The sequence below is a fragment of the Taudactylus pleione genome, unplaced genomic scaffold (genome assembly GCF_031769625.1).
Source record: "Taudactylus pleione unplaced genomic scaffold, aTauple2 ptg000276l, whole genome shotgun sequence".
Taxonomy (NCBI): domain Eukaryota; kingdom Metazoa; phylum Chordata; class Amphibia; order Anura; family Myobatrachidae; genus Taudactylus; species Taudactylus pleione.
This window is the reverse complement of record NW_028284678.1, coordinates 5,911,557-5,927,398: the sequence shown is the minus strand read 5'-3', so window position 1 is coordinate 5,927,398 and position 15,842 is coordinate 5,911,557. Positions and strand designations below refer to the sequence as shown.

The 15,842-nt window shown below is 46.2% G+C and overlaps 1 protein-coding gene across 1 annotated transcript in view; it reads left to right on the top strand.

The window, feature by feature from the left end:
- The window catches only part of MRPL39 (mitochondrial ribosomal protein L39), a 78,914-nt gene that overhangs the window by 49,115 nt on the left and 13,957 nt on the right, over nt 1–15,842 (top strand). Inside the window, exons 6-9 of the mRNA XM_088481628.1 lie at nt 1,570–1,682; nt 8,692–8,757; nt 10,514–10,664; nt 15,173–15,220. Of these exons, the coding sequence (XP_088337754.1) occupies nt 1,570–1,682; nt 8,692–8,757; nt 10,514–10,664; nt 15,173–15,220 (378 nt within the window). The remainder of the gene's footprint in view (nt 1–1,569; nt 1,683–8,691; nt 8,758–10,513; nt 10,665–15,172; nt 15,221–15,842) is intronic.

Here is a 15,842-nt window from a genome sequence, read left to right as displayed (position 1 = left end):
CCTGTACCTGCTGTTTAGGTACAGAATCAACTGCAACCAGTACTATAATCACTCAAATCATCAATGTTTTAAGAAAGCAATATATTTACAGAGTGATAATAGGCAATTGTTTTCTATTTTCATAAGAAAATTATATTGATTGAGCTGCTATTTTTGAAACATGAATATTAGCAAAGAAACAAAAAATACATTAATCCCATTCGTTATTTCCACCTCCCGCCCTAAACTATATTTTATGGTCTCTCGGTCATCCAATGCTTTTCAAGAGAGGATGTAAGTACAAAACAAAATGCTTCTGACGGCAGCCCCCACCCGAATGCCACTGGCTTCCCTGATGCAAATATGAAGTAGTCCAACTCCGCAGCAATTCCAGTAGCATAAAAAGACAGATGGCTTTTTAAGAGGCATGACAAAGTGTAATTACAGGTTGAGTCTCCCATATCCAAATATTCCGAAATACGGAATATTTTTAGTATGACCGAGAAAGTAAAACCTTTGCTTTCTGATGGTTCAATGTACACAAACTTTTTTTAAAGCACAAAATTGTTAAAATACAGTATACAATAACCTTCAGGCTGTGTGTATAAGGTGTATATGAAACATAAATGAATTTCATGTATGTACACAAACTTTTTTTGATGCTCAAAATTATTACAAATATTGTATAAAATTACCTACAGGCTGTGTGTATAAGGTGTATATAACACATAAATGCATCCTGTGTTTCGATTTGGGTCCCATACCCAAGATATTTCATTATAGTATGCAAATATTCCAAATTACGGAATATTCCGATATCCAAAATACCCCTGGTCCCAAGCATTTTGGATATGGGAGACTCAACCTGTACAATATCCTAAAATTTAATTTATTCAAAAGCAATATCCGCAAGTTATGGTGCGTACACACTGGGCGATTAGGAAAGACAGTACGATTACGACAGCGTAATCGTACCGTCGTTCCTGATCCCCTGTAGTGCCTGCACCGAATGATGTGCCATTCAGTGCAGGCACCCTCCATCATTCCTGAACATGGCCAATTTGTCGTTATCGACAGACTGACCTGCATGTTCAGGTGATGGACAATGGTAGGAACGACCAGCAGGAGCGCACATCGCTGGTCGTTTCCGTTATTAAAGTGCACGATTACTGAGCGATTGCACTATTACGATGTCGTAATCCTGCAATCCCACAGTAATATCGCCCAGTGTGTACGCACCTTTACTGTTTTTTTCAAATCGTTCCTTGGCAACTTGCGACCACAAACGTCAGATTTTCCTTTACAGCCCACAGCAGGACAATCTGTGATTGTAACTCTACAATCTGTGATTGTAACTCTACTGTAATTGTTGGCTGTGTGTGCGAATGAGAATTGAATTGCCCCCTTAATGTTTTGAAGAAGAAAAAGTGTACTTTCGTCTGGTTATGTCATTTCTGAGTAGCACTCAGTCACCCCTTGTCTGGCTGTTAATGTGAATACTGTACCAGTGCTTTCAATACGGCTCGAAGTGCGACCAGTAAATTATACAAATCTTTCACTGTTCAACGGTTTTTGGTTTCTTTTCTAAAGGAGAATCTTCATTCATTCACCAAGGACGCACTTAGACTAATAAGCAAAGATCTACCATTTGAGTCTCTGGAAGTATACGAAAAGGTTGCAAGGGAAATATTTCAGCATAATCCGTGAGTTACTTTATTCCATTTTAATAAATTAATGTTCTCTTCAAAAATCATAAACTGTTACAGTCTAAAAAAAGAAACACTTATCAAAAAACATCCTTTCTTCTTCCTCCATAGTGGGGACAGGCTCTACGCTGGGTATAGATTGGTGAGTTGGAGTCTGGGCACCACATAGTTAAACTTGTCCAACACAGCCAACTCTCCCCTCTCCCTCTATACCCCAGCCACAGGCACTTCAGTTAAGTTAACGTCCTAATGCAAGGAGCGAGAGGGAGGAGAAGTAAGACCGGCACACACTCAGATCCAAACACACAGGAAATGTGAAACAGGAGAACCGGAAGCAGAGCAAAACCCCGCAAGCCAGATGCGTCAGGGTGGGAGCCCTTTGTCCCCTATGGAATCCGTTTTATGTTGGCGCCTGCAGCATGAGGCACACTGTATAAGTTTTTTCTTCTTTATTTTATTTTTTATACTTTTATATTTCTTGGGTAAGCATCACCCTGGCAGCCGTGGCGCTGGCGAGTGGGTCAGCATCGTCGGCCGGAGCTCCCGTACACAGCAGGAAACTGCAGCAGGGGACAGATATAGCGGCTCCCTGCTTTTCACCGCCGGTCAGGGAGACACCGGCGGTGCTGGCAGTAGGGACCTAGGTCCTCTCCGCATCCCCACTAGATCACCAGGGCAGCGGGGATCCGGGGTGTCAGTCACCAGCGATTCCTCAGGTTTGCGGTCCTGGAGGATTTTTTCGAGTTTCGGGCTTTGCCATTTGGTCTTTCCACGGCTTCTCGTGTTTTCACGAAGGTCATGGCGGCTCATCTTTGGAGCAGGGGAATCCAATTATTTCTCTTTCTGGACGACCTGCTTATCCTGGCCCATCCTCCGGCGGTTCTCAAAGCGCACCTCTGGGTCCTGGTGGATCTTCAGGTTTATGGATGGCTCATGAAGTGGAAGAAATCCTCTCGGACTCCCTCTCAAGAAATACTGCATTTGGGGGCTTTGCTAAACTTTAGCGGGTGTTCCTCGGGGCAAATAAGGTTCAGGACTTGCAGTCCAGGATTCATTTGTTTCTGAATCACCGTCAGGTGTCAATTCACTCTTGCATGCAGATTATGGGCTCTCTGGTCTCCACCTTCGACATGGTGGAGTATGCCCAGTTTCATTCATGACCTTTCCAGTTGGAGATTCTAGCCCAGTGGAACAAATTCTTTCTCTCAAGTAGTGTGTCACTCCCTCTTGTGGTGGCTCCAGGGGGGGTCCTATCTGACCGGGGAAGTCCCTTCTGGGTTCAGGACTGGATCCTCCACAGGTGTCCTGTCAGCAGATTTTTCAGGATAAGTGGTCGGCTCAGGAGAGCCAATTGCCGATTTAACATTCTGGAACTCCGTGCTGTATACCTAGCTATTTGTCTGGCTTTACCTCTCCTCCGGAGTCGCCCTGTGCAGGTACAATCCAACAACGCGACTGCTGTAGCCTACATAAACCATCAAGGTGGCACTCGCAGTTGTGCCACCATGAGGGAGGTCAGTCACATTCTCCTGTGGGCGTGAGGCATCTTCCATCCCTGTCAGCTGTTTACATTCCCGGAGTGCAAAATTGGGAAGCTGACTTTCTAAGCTGTCAGGACGTTCATTCGGGCAAATGGGCCCTACATTCGGACATCTTTCAACTTTTAGTTCTTCGCTGGGGCTTGCCGGACATGAATATGATGGCGTCTTGACCATCCCGCTCTTGTACATCTTCTCTCCAATCTCTCTGATTCCGCAGATCATCTGCAAATTGAAGTCGGAGGGTGGCATGGTGATCCTAGTGGCTCCCAATTGGCTGCGATTGGGTATGCGGAACTTCAGGTCCTCTGTCAACGCTCCTCTGCGTCTTACACTGAGGCCAAATAGTCTGTCTCAGGGCCCATGTTTTCATCCGGATCTGGCCCATCTCACCTTGATGGGTGGCTCTTGAGACATCAGTCTTATGAGCTAAGGGATTCTCCAGGTCAGTCATTAACACTATGCTCAATGCCCGTAAGCCCTCTTCAGCTAGAATTTACCATCAGGTTTGGAGGACTTACTTTGACTAGTGTTCAGCTAGGAATCTTAACCCCAGGTCATTCTGACTCACTCTCAAGTCCTCTCCTCTTTGCAGGTGGGGCTGGATTTGGGCCTCCGCCTTGCTTCACTGAAAGTGCAGGTTTCAGCCATTTCTGTTCTCTTTCAGAGACAGATTGCGCTGTTACCTGATGTTCTGACTTTTGTTAGGGTGTATTTCACGTACAGCCTCCATTGTAATGCTGGTAGCTCCTTGGAATTTGTCCTTGGTTCCTTAGGGCCCTTCAGTCATCGCCTTTAGACACGGTGGACATTCGTTGGCTTACCTGGAAGACTGTCTTCCTTCTTGCCATTGCTTCTGCCCAGCGGGTGTTGGACTGCAGCACATTGTCCTGACGCTCTCCGCTTTCACCAGGACAGAGCTGTCCTTCAAACACGACTAGACTTCCTTCCTAAAGTTGTTTCCAGGTACCACATCAATCAGGAGCTTGTAGTTCTTTCTTTCCAGGTTCCGGATTCTTCACCGGAGAAGGCCTCTTTGGATTTATGTGGACAGGACAAAGTACTTGCATAGGACAGTTGCTCTCTTTGTCCTTTATGACTTTCACAAACTGGGCTGGCCGACTATTAAGCAGTCGCTGGCCAGATGGATCAGTTTGACTATTCGCCATGCTCACGTTGCAGCGGATTTTCCAGCACCGTCCGTGGTGACTGCTCATTCAACTCGGTCGGTGGGAACTGCGTGGGCAGTGCGACGTGGTGCTTCTGCGGCGCAGCTGTGTAAGGCGGCCACGTGGTCCTATGCCAATACGTTTAAGTTCTATTACTTTGACACCTTCGCCTTTCCTGATGCGTCTTTTGGGCGAAGAGTTCTCAGCGCAGCCCAAGAGTGTCCCCTCCCTTAGGATTAGCCTGTGTCCCCTATGGAGGAAGAAGAAAATATTTATGTGCTTACCTGTTAAATCCTTTTCTTCGATTCCATAGGGGACAAAGTACTCCCATCCTGTATCATCTGGCTTGCGGGACTTTGCTCTGCTTCTGGTTCTCCTGCTCACATTTCCTGTGTGTTTGGCTCTGAGTGCGTGCCGGTCTTCCTTCTCCTCCTACTCCTCGTTCCTTGCATTAGGCTTGTTAACTAAACTGAAGTACCTGGGGCCGGGGTATAGGGGGAAGGGGGAGCCTGGGCTGTGTTGGACAAGTTTAACTATGTGGTGTCCAGACTCACCAACCTATACCGAGCGTAGTTTGTGTCCCCTATGGAATCGAAGAAAAGGATTTAACAGGTTAGCGCATAAATCTCCTTTAAAAACCACGTACACAAATGTAAACTTTAATTGGATGAAAAACACTGTCCATGGGAACAAAAATACCCCCCAGCAGGCTAGTCCTGACCGACCTGATATCAGGGTCAGCTGCCCCCAGATTCCCCAATTCCAGGAACAAATCTCTACTGGCCAGCTTGACAAAACTGTTGGGGTTGGCTGCTGTGTGGTATAAAAGACAAGAGTCTTGGGGACCCCTGTACATTATACTGGGACTAGTGGGGCAGTACATTTTCCTCTCTAGGGGGGCAATTCAGTTAGCTGTGATGGCCGCAAGCGAGGTGCCCTGTTTCAGCTTTTTCGCTGGAATTTCGTGAGCAGCAACATCTCAAATGTTCCTCACACCCACAGTGGTGCAATGTGGGGTACCACCATAGGCGGTGACGTGCGCAGCTGCTAATTGAATTGCTCTTCCAGTGTTCCAAACTTTTTAATTCACCCTCCTCTTCACAGCTGGGGTCAGGAGGGGTTGGAAAGATCCTCAGATCACTGGAGTGATGCACACCTCATAGACACACTTACTCTGTGCTATCCATTTTGAGGCCAGTTATCATTTATGGCGGGAAGGTTGGGGATACATGCTGCCCGTTTGTTTTTTTTCCTCCTGTGAAGCCAGTGCGAATACTGAGATCTCTATGGTACCATTATCCCTGCAGGACCAGCCCCTATAGGATGTAATAGTACAACTTCTGTGTCCCAGTTATATATTGAATGCTAGTCACTTTGTAAGTGGATACAGGTATACCTGAATTACCCAGTGGGTGTTTTTTACTTGCCATATATTTAGCAAGAGATTCCTAAACGTATTTGCCAGGTGGTGTACATGATGTGGAACAGGTGTGTGTAGGTGTACATGATGTGGGACAGGTATGCGGAGGTGTGCATGATGTGGGACAGTAATGTAGTGGTGTCAATGACGTAGGACAGGTATGTGGAGGTGTGCATGATGTGGGACAGGTATGCGGAGGTGTGCATGATGTGGGACAGGTATGCGGCGGTGTGCATGATGTGGGACAGGCATGCGGAGGTGTAAATGATGTGGGACAGGCATGTGGAGGTGTAAATGATGTGGGACAGGCATGCGGAGGTGTAAATGATGTGGGACAGGCATGCGGAGGTGTAAATGATGTGGGACAGGCATGCGGAGGTGTAAATGATGTGGGACAGGCATGCGGAGGTGTAAATGATGTGGGGCGGGGATGCGGAGGTGTAAATGATGTGGGGCGGGGATGCGGAGGTGTAAATGATGTGGGGCAGGCATGCGGAGGTGTAAATGATGTGGGGCAGGCATGTGGAGGTGTAAATGATGTGGTGCATGTACGTGTGGAGGTGTACATGATGTGGGGCGTGTACGTGTGGAGGTGTACATGATGTGGGGCATGTACGGACGGAGGTGTACATGATGTGGGGCATGTACGGACGGAGGTGTACATGATGTGGGGCATGTACGGACGGAGGTGTACATGATGTGGGGCATGTACGGACGGAGGTGTACATGATGTGGAACAGGTGTGTGTAGGTGTACATGATGTGGGACAGGTATGTGGAGGTGTGCATGATGTGGGACAGTAATGTAGTGGTGTCAATGACGTAGGACAGGTATGTGGAGGTGTGCATGATGTGGGACAGGTATGCGGAGGTGTGCATGATGTGGGACAGGTATGCAGAGGTGTGCATGATGTGGGACAGGTATGCGGCGGTGTGCATGATGTGGGACAGGCATGCGGAGGTGTAAATGATGTGGGACAGGCATGTGGAGGTGTAAATGATGTGGGACAGGCATGCGGAGGTGTAAATGATGTGGGACAGGCATGCGGAGGTGTAAATGATGTGGGACAGGCATGCGGAGGTGTAAATGATGTGGGGCAGGCATGTGGAGGTGTAAATGATGTGGTGCATGTACGTGTGGAGGTGTACATGATGTGGGGCGTGTACGTGTGGAGGTGTACATGATGTGGGGCATGTACGGACGGAGGTGTACATGATGTGGGGCATGTACGGACGGAGGTGTACATGATGTGGGGCATGTACGGACGGAGGTGTACATGATGTGGGACAGGTATGTGGAGGTGTACAATGATGTGGAAATATGATAGCACTTGCTTGCTATCATATTTCCATCATCAAAAATCAGCCATTTGACACCTTTAAAAAGCTCCAGTACTTTCCTTATGGCCGATAGCAGGACAATATAGAAGGCTGTTATCTCATGTGTCACTTTTTGGGAGTCCAGGATGATTTTCCCACTTTTGCATGCACTTCTCCCACACCCGTAGAAAAGTTACGGGACTTCTTTGTGAGTCCCGCAAATCGGCATTTCTAATTGAGCCTTACAGTTTGCGGGTGCGCACATTGCCAAGATGTATGCAAGTTTGCAACTTATTGAATTGACCGCTTAAAATGCTTATATTTCACAGCTCACTGTAGCCACTTACTAATGAACCAGTCCGTGAGTTTGTCTCTGAAGAACCATATTGGCCTGGGTAGGAGATCTGTCTTCTGTTTGTAAAGCTGTTGTAGGGGATGGAGCAATCAGATTATTGGTTTGAAAGCCGTGACACTGGTCTGTATTTGCTGGCTGAATGTTGTTTCACGGATTCACACAGTGCATTCCTGTGCCCAGTGCTAGCAGATAAAGCTGGCGTCTCTGTGGCATATTGCACAATATTGTGATTTCATTTAGCTCTTCTCTTGTCTATCATGGCTGTGTGGGATACACAGCATCAACAGCTTTACTAATCACTGGAATAGCACTGAGCAGTCACGTGAAAACAGCTGATATGTTAAACTGGTGATATCTAATTTACTAAGGAAAAAAGTTCGGGTTTTTTCATGCATGCCCTTACTATGTTTTCCTTTTTAGACAGTGGTCCTGTTGCTTTTACCTTCTATTACAAGCTCATGATTGTGCTGGATTTTAAATATGTTCATAGCTTGCTAATATATTTTTCATATGTAAAGTACATGTATTCATTGTATTTCATCTCTGGTTGTGTATTGTACTGGATAAAGGTTATATATAGAGAGGTCCTGACCTATTTACAAGGCTGATCAACTTTATATGAGGGTGGTTCAATAAGTAAGGTAACAAGACCTCTCTTGTGTAGTGCAAGCAGCACAATCTAGCAGAGGTTTCAGGTAACTGGGAAGGAAGAAGCGGGTTTGCTATTTGCTACATTGGTGGAGATGGGTAAATGAAGTTGTTCTAAAAAGTAAACTTCCCCCATGGACCTCTAAAACATGTGGGAATCCGTTTAATCAGGGTTACAGCAGTGTTTTTGAAGGAGTAAAAATAGTTTGGCCCCCACCTGTTTTTTATTAATGCAGCGCAGCATCTATAAGGTAATACAGAAAGGGTACTTTCTACACTAACCACAATTTATTCTAAAAATTGCATCTGCTGACACTTTAACTTCTCTTTTAACAAGTATTGAAATAAAAAAAATTATCAGGGGATCATTTTATAGCAGTTTAAAAGTGAAACATGACGGGATGTTAGTCTTCGTAGCTGTTGATTGGTCCACATTACATCAATGCAGAGCTGATAAACGGTTTGAGAGTTTGTTCTAATATTCCTCTGCATCTTCCATTTATTACGATGCATGTTTAATCAACCACATAGTGATGACTGATTTATTGCTTTCTCAGGTACAAATTGATCATGCTGGAAGAAAAGGCAGCACAACATCCCCAAGGAATGGTGACTGTACACAGGTCAGTGTTTATGTGAATACTAGGTTAGTCGGATCCATTCTACATGGAGGAAGACCAGCAGAGTCCGAACTGATTTTACCGCAATGATCTAGGCTCCGGAGAACAGTATTAGCTGGTTAATGATAACGGAGCTGCCTACTGTTTAATAGACAGCACTACTGTGACTTGGCCCTCTGTTAGTAAACCGGCCTTTGCTGTCCTTCCATTCCTAGATCACATTGCAGTAGGTGGGGGTTGCTCTGTAGCAGATGAAATATACTGCTGCAGTGGCAAACGCAGGCTTTTGAAAGGGGGGTTCCCAATGAAAAAAACAACTAGCCACAAATAGATAAATATATATTATACATAGAAACAGCTTACACAGGATTTAGGACCACTACCGTAAATTATATCACTCAGCCTATGACGGGGTATCCACACACTGACTTACAGACACACAGACACACACACACACACACACCTCTATCATTAAAAAACATGAATGCAGGAGGCAAATAAATACAGCCAGCATGATTTATTAAAGCCCCCCCTCCCTCCAGTAGTGCCCCTAGTAGCGGTCCCTCTATGCAGTGCCCCAAGTAGTGATCCCTTTATATAGTGCCCCTTATGCAGTGCTCCCAGTAGTGCCTCTTATACAGTGCCCCCAGTAGTGGTCTGCCCTATGTAGTGCCCCCAGTAGTGGTCTGCCCTATGTAGTGCCCCCAGTTGTGTCCCCCCTCCCCCCTAGTAATTGTCCCCCTATGCAGTGCCCCTTATACAGTGGCCCTAGTAGTGGTCCGCCCTATGCAATGTCCCTTACATATATAACACAAGACACACTCAATATACTTACCTGAATCCCCGCTCCTGTGCCCGCCACTGTCCGCTCCTATGTCTTCCCGCTCGCCACTATGGGAGAGACATCATGACATCTGTACCATCACCCACTGCGGGAGCCGGAAGGCGGAGCTCACGAGTGAACTCCAGCCCGGCTCCCTCTGTGGATGCAGCAGCCAATGAGAGTCTGTCTGATTCTCATTGGCTGTTAATACGAACACCGCCGCCGCCGGGTAGTAAGAGTGTACTCACTGCAGTCCACACTACACTTACTGAAACCGACGGCGCTACGCCACTGTTCGGCAGGCAGGGGGTGTTTCCTGGTACTCGTGCCCGTATCCTGCTGAGCAGTCTAAGGGTATCACTTAAGGCATTCGGCAAGTACTGACCGTAAGATTACATCGGCCAGTTGTGTGTTGTGTACCCAGCTTAAGAGTCATAGGAGCTGATTCTGAGTTGGTAGCAAAGCCAAAAAAGCAGGTAACTTTGTATCTGGAACAAACCATGCTGCAATGCAAGGGGTGCAAATACAGTTGTTATTTTTGTGTGCGGTGTAAATACTGGCTGCTTTTGCATGTAGCCCACAAATACTGCGCAGCTTTACTTTTACACTGTAATTTAGATTTGAGCTAGGACACTCCTCTCTCAGATCTATATCTCTGCAACTCAGAATCCTCCCCATAGTGTGTGTTCACACAGATACATCCCTGATTGGCTGCATACCACGGTCACGGGTTGAGGAAATGCCACCAACAAATTGCAGATTATCATGCTGTAGGTGTTGTGCTCAATTTGCTTTTCTGGTACAACCACTACTAAGACGGCCCATATTGTGCTATATATCTATAGTACAACATATTAGTCGTGGGCTGCTTTTAATCTGTGTGATCATTCGAGTGACCTGTGCCAGCTATAACCTCCCCTGCCGTTATTTCTGCAGGTTTGGTGAGTTTGTGGATCTCTCGGAAGGACCTCACATTCCCAGGACTAGCTTTTGTTCGCAGTATGAGGTCACAGCCGCACACTCCCTGCCTATCCCCTCTGAACATGTTAGACGGTTCCAGGGGGTTTCCTTGCCCGGGCAGTTAATGGTAAGCCACGGTCTTCTTGTAAACATATACATGCACTTGTACACTCAGATGTTCATATGGAGCAGCTGGGTTGGACGACTGTCGTGGTTGGAGACGTCAGATACAGCCACTCACTGGAGCCACTCTGCTGTATGGTGAAACTCCTGCAGGCTGTTATGTCTGGATAAGTGACTGTGGGGATGACGGTCACCGATAGGAATAATAAGCTTTATATAGAATCTTTTTCTGGAGTGGTGAGATGCAAATTTCTGCTTACTTGCTCATTTATTCCACCTTAACTGCTGTAATAAATGTCCAGGATTGAAACGAGTTTCCTAATGTTGTTCATCCCATTTTCTGCGTCATTCATGGATACAGAGGGGATGCCGATGGCCTAAATGCCGACCACCGGCATCATGACTGTTTAATCCCAGCAGGTGTCTAATGACCGCCGGTCATTACACCTACGTCGGGAGCCCGACACCCGTCTTATCGAGCGATGGTAAGCCGGGTGACGGGCGCGGACAGCCGCAGGGAGAGGGTTAGGTTTAGGGTTCCCGGGGAGGACTTAGGGATAGGCACCCCCCGGGAGGTTAGGTTTAGGATAGGGGAAGGGGGGGGGGGTTAGGGTTAGGCACCACCCCGGGGGACTTAGGTTTAGGCTAGGGGAAGGGGGGGGTTTAGGTTTAGGCACTTGGGGCGAGGTTAGGGCTAGGCACCCCTAAGGGAGGGTTAGGGTTAGAGGGGGGTATTAGGTTAGCATACTTACCTTAATAGACGATCGGGATATCCACCTGTGTCGGGATTTAAACCTCGGCCATGCGGCCGGCGGTAAATCGTATGAATTCCATACAGAGATAGGAATAAGCTTTTCTATCTCCTCTGCTCCCCTAGTGGTGATACAGGTATATGGAAACATGGACAGTGGTGTCAAACTCTGGCGCTCCAACTGCAGTGGAACTACACATCCCAGCATGCACTGCCACAGTTTTGCTATTAGGGCATGCTAAAACTGTAGTAGGGAATGCTGGGCTATGTAGTCCCACAGCAGCTGGAGGGCCCGAGTCTGACACCACTTCTGTAGGACTTGGCGAGTACAGTGTAAGTTAGGAAATGTTGCGTTAGGACTTGCTTAGACTTCAGCCATCATACTGCATTGCAATTTGGCAATGTTCCTATCACTAAGCTGTGCCCTTAGCATTTCCCTGTGTTTTCTGTGTGCTGCTGACATTTTATCATTATTTAGGTCACTGTTTTTCCAGCCGTGGACACGCAGACAAGTGTTCCAAATAAGAGGAATGATTGCGAAAATGACACAGAAAACTTATACGTATTTTATGGAGACTGTGCAATATAATATTTTATATAGGAGATACTTGTGTTATGTGAATGTTTTTTTGACGAGTGTGGTATGTTTGGTCCACAGTTACAGGTGTGTCCACATACATCTGTCCTCCGTGCGCTACACTTACCGCAGGAGAAACGCTATGCTACAGTGTCAGCGGCCGTGACACTGTAACGTAGCATTACACATGTAGATACAGCCGCATTCGCACACAGAATACAGGCATGCTGTATATCATTTTAATCAGCAGAAGCTGCCTGTGCGTCCCATTCGCATCACTGTGCAAATAAGACTCATTTCAAGAGAACAAGTCACACGAAAAGACGATCGGAGCTTCCGAGTCACTCTACGGCATGGCTCTACTAGAAGGGTTTAACGCGCAAGGAGGCTAGATGTATGAGGACACATCTGTATGTCGACATGTGTCAGGTCAACATGACCATGTCTAGAGTCATCATGCCTGCACAGATGATATGTCGACATCATAAACTGTCAACAAACCGTCCCAGGTGGTCTAGTGGTGTCTTGCTTATCCGGCGGTTCCAGCGTCGTCTTCCGGGTCACAGTTGTCACATAAGGAGCAGTTTTTGGTGGCGACGTCTAAGTAGAGGCATCTCGGGAAGTATTCTGACCCCTATCCCGCTGTACAATCCAAATCCCTAGCCTGCATCCTAGTGCCTAAACCTGACCCTCCTGGCAGCCCCTAACCATCAGCATCCTCAGAATGTCGACATTTCCCATGGTGACATTTCAGATGTCTACGTTGTGACCATCTTACCCGGATACCTTTTTTAACCATGTCTATACAGTTTTGTGGCATCACATTGAAGTCCTGCGGTTCAAGATCAGGTTTCTATTGTATGAGTAGTTGTGCGTTGTTGGATTCTTTTGTCATGTCGGCAGAATTATGAAGGATGATTGTTTTACGAATGTTCCTGATAACCCCAAGTGGTCGGGCACTGGCTTCTTCATTCTTGCTGAGTGTTAAGTAAAAATGACATCTTTATACTGAACTAGAACGGCGTGCTTTTATTTCTCCCCTCTCTAATAAGGTGCTGGAGCTACTGAATTATTCAATTGTGCGTTGGATTTGAAAGGCCGTTCTGTTCAGTGTCCCTTTTTGTAGGATCATGCTGAGCTGGCACATTGTTGTCAGGGCAAGGGAGGAGGGCTTGTAGTGAGTGCAAATGTGCCGGGCTGTCTTCTGAGCATGCTGCAAGTGGGTTCCATTTACTGTATTATCGATCGTCGTCCTTATCAATACTCTATTCAGGGATCAAGACCGGCGAGTTTTATGTAGAAACCGTCTATAACCAAAAGCGTTCCTATAAACCGCTGCAGTATTTAGGGTTTATAGAGTGCTGAAACAAAGGGTAAAGGCACTTATGCTTTAAAGCAGGGGTCTTCAAACTTGGCCCTCCAGCTGCTGTGGAACTACACATCCCAGCATGCACTGCCACCTTTTTGATATAACAGCATGCTAAAACTATGTGCAGTGCATGCTGGGATGTGTAGTTCCACAGCATCTGGAGGGCCAAGTTTGAAGACCCCTGCTTTAAAGTATTACTTGTACCAAGGATCTCAGTAATTGTTAGGAGCACTGAAGTGAACTTATTGTCTTATGTAAAGGAGTTTGTTTTGGGTAAATAAGACCCTCACTAGCGCCCCCTGCACCATCCCAACTACCACCACCACCACGTTGGGGTTTTACACTATGAAAGATGGATCACTGTCATCTGTGGATGTCTGCGGCCATTCTAAACAATTGATCAACTATATGAGGTGGTGTGTGCGGAATATGGCTCCTGATTGGATGACCGCTGCTCCTATCCAATCAGGTGCGGCACTGACAGCCTCACTCTCGTACTAGGAAACTGTCCCCTTCTCCCTAGCTCTTCCTGCTTATGGGGGGAGATGTAAAGAGTGGGAAAGTGGAGAAGTTGCCCATAGCAACCAATTAGATTCTACCCATCCACTTTATAGAATGTACTTGATAAATGCTAGCTATAAGCTGATGGGTTGCTTTGGTTAACTTGTCCACTTCTCTACTGTTTAGAAGGTTTGATACATTTTCTTCTTTGGGGGAGATGTGTCAAACCTTGGAGAGAGATAAAGTACCAACCAATCAGCTCCAAACTAATTTTTCATCCACAGTCTGTAAAGTTAGTAGCTGATTGGTTGGTAATTTGGGGTTTATGTATCAAGCAGTGAAAAAAGTGGATAAATTGCCCATAGCAACCAATCAGCTCCTACCTATTATTTTAGAGACTGTACTTGATAAAGCTACTTCAAAGGTGATTGGTTGCTGTGGTCAACTTCTCCACTGATTCACTATTCCATGCTTTTCACTGCTTGATGCATAAACCCCTTTATATCTCTTCACGTTATTTCTCTGCAATGTTTGATGCATAGTGAGAAAAATTTCAGTCCGGCAGTGCTAGTTATGGTCCGCATTACTCGAGGGTGGGGGGGGAGGGGGGGGAGAGAGAGAATGTGGTTTATATCCTGGTGCTTAGAATGCCTGCACCGAAATCCCGACACCAGTCAGAATCCTGACGCCGGCATCCCAATGGTAAGTATTGTGGTTAGGGGGAGGGTTAGGGTGAAGGTGCTCATCCACTTGGCGATTAAACAGGCCGATTGATCGATAACGACATCGTCATCGTTCAATCGCTTGTTAGCCGTTCGCAAATCGGCCATGTAAATGTCGAAAACTGCCAGCGATGCGCGCGCCCGCTGGTCGTTTTTGACATCTATCATCGCCCGAACATGCTGGTCAACCTGACGACGACGTCAGGTTGCCCATGTTAAGGTATGATTGAAGTGCCTACACTGAACGACTGAACGTTCAGTGTAGGCACATCACATACTGATAAACGACTGCACGACTACAATGTGGTAATCATGCACTCGTTTCTATGTCTGTAAGTGGATGGGCCCCGTTAGGCACTAGGGGGAGGGTTAGGGATAGGCTGCGGGGCGGGGTGGGGGGGGATAGGTTTAGGGGTAGGACTAGGATTCTTAGTGCCGGTATCCTAACCCTGTCGAGATTCTAACCTCCAGAATCCCGTGCCCAACCCATACTCAAGAACTCCTTTTATATAAAAGATACACACAATTATTATTATCATCATTTCCATTGACCGAAAGTTACCATACTGTTTTTTTTTTTTTTTTGCTGCAGGCTCATCACACAGTCTGGAAAAAATTACGATCGAGAGCCCAGAAACTGGTAAGATGATATAATTCGCAATAATACACACAAATCATTTGCAATAGAAACCTGTTACATGTCTGCTGTACTATGATTAATGAAACGCTCTAACGAGGGGAAAAAAAAATTACCACAGATAGAAATTAGAATAAAAAAAAGAAACAAGTCATAAAATGGCCGACTAGATAACATGTCTTTTTAGTGCATTTTGTTATAGGCATAAGCAGACTGCGGTAAAAGGATAATACCTCATGTTTATTGCCCGTGGTATGTAAAATTAGACACTTTGCAATAAAGCAAAATATAAAATCTCTTCTGCTACCAAAAATAACAGTACGGGCTATAATTGTAGGATTTGTTTATTCTCACTCATTCTTAGCAACAAATTATTGTTCGCTTATGGGTTTTTTTTTTTTACATTATGACATTTGAAGGGGACCCTACTCCGTTTTGAAGGCAGCCGGTTTGTGAGTTGTACCAGTACTTATGACCATTCACTCGCAAACAGTTGCTGAGGCATGAGAGACCATGTACCCCTATGCCTTAGCAGTGTCACTAGATCTTTGTGAATTATAGCTCACAAATGCTGGTGTGCCCATTGGTTCAGATCACAAAATGGCTGCCTCTGCATTGTATCATT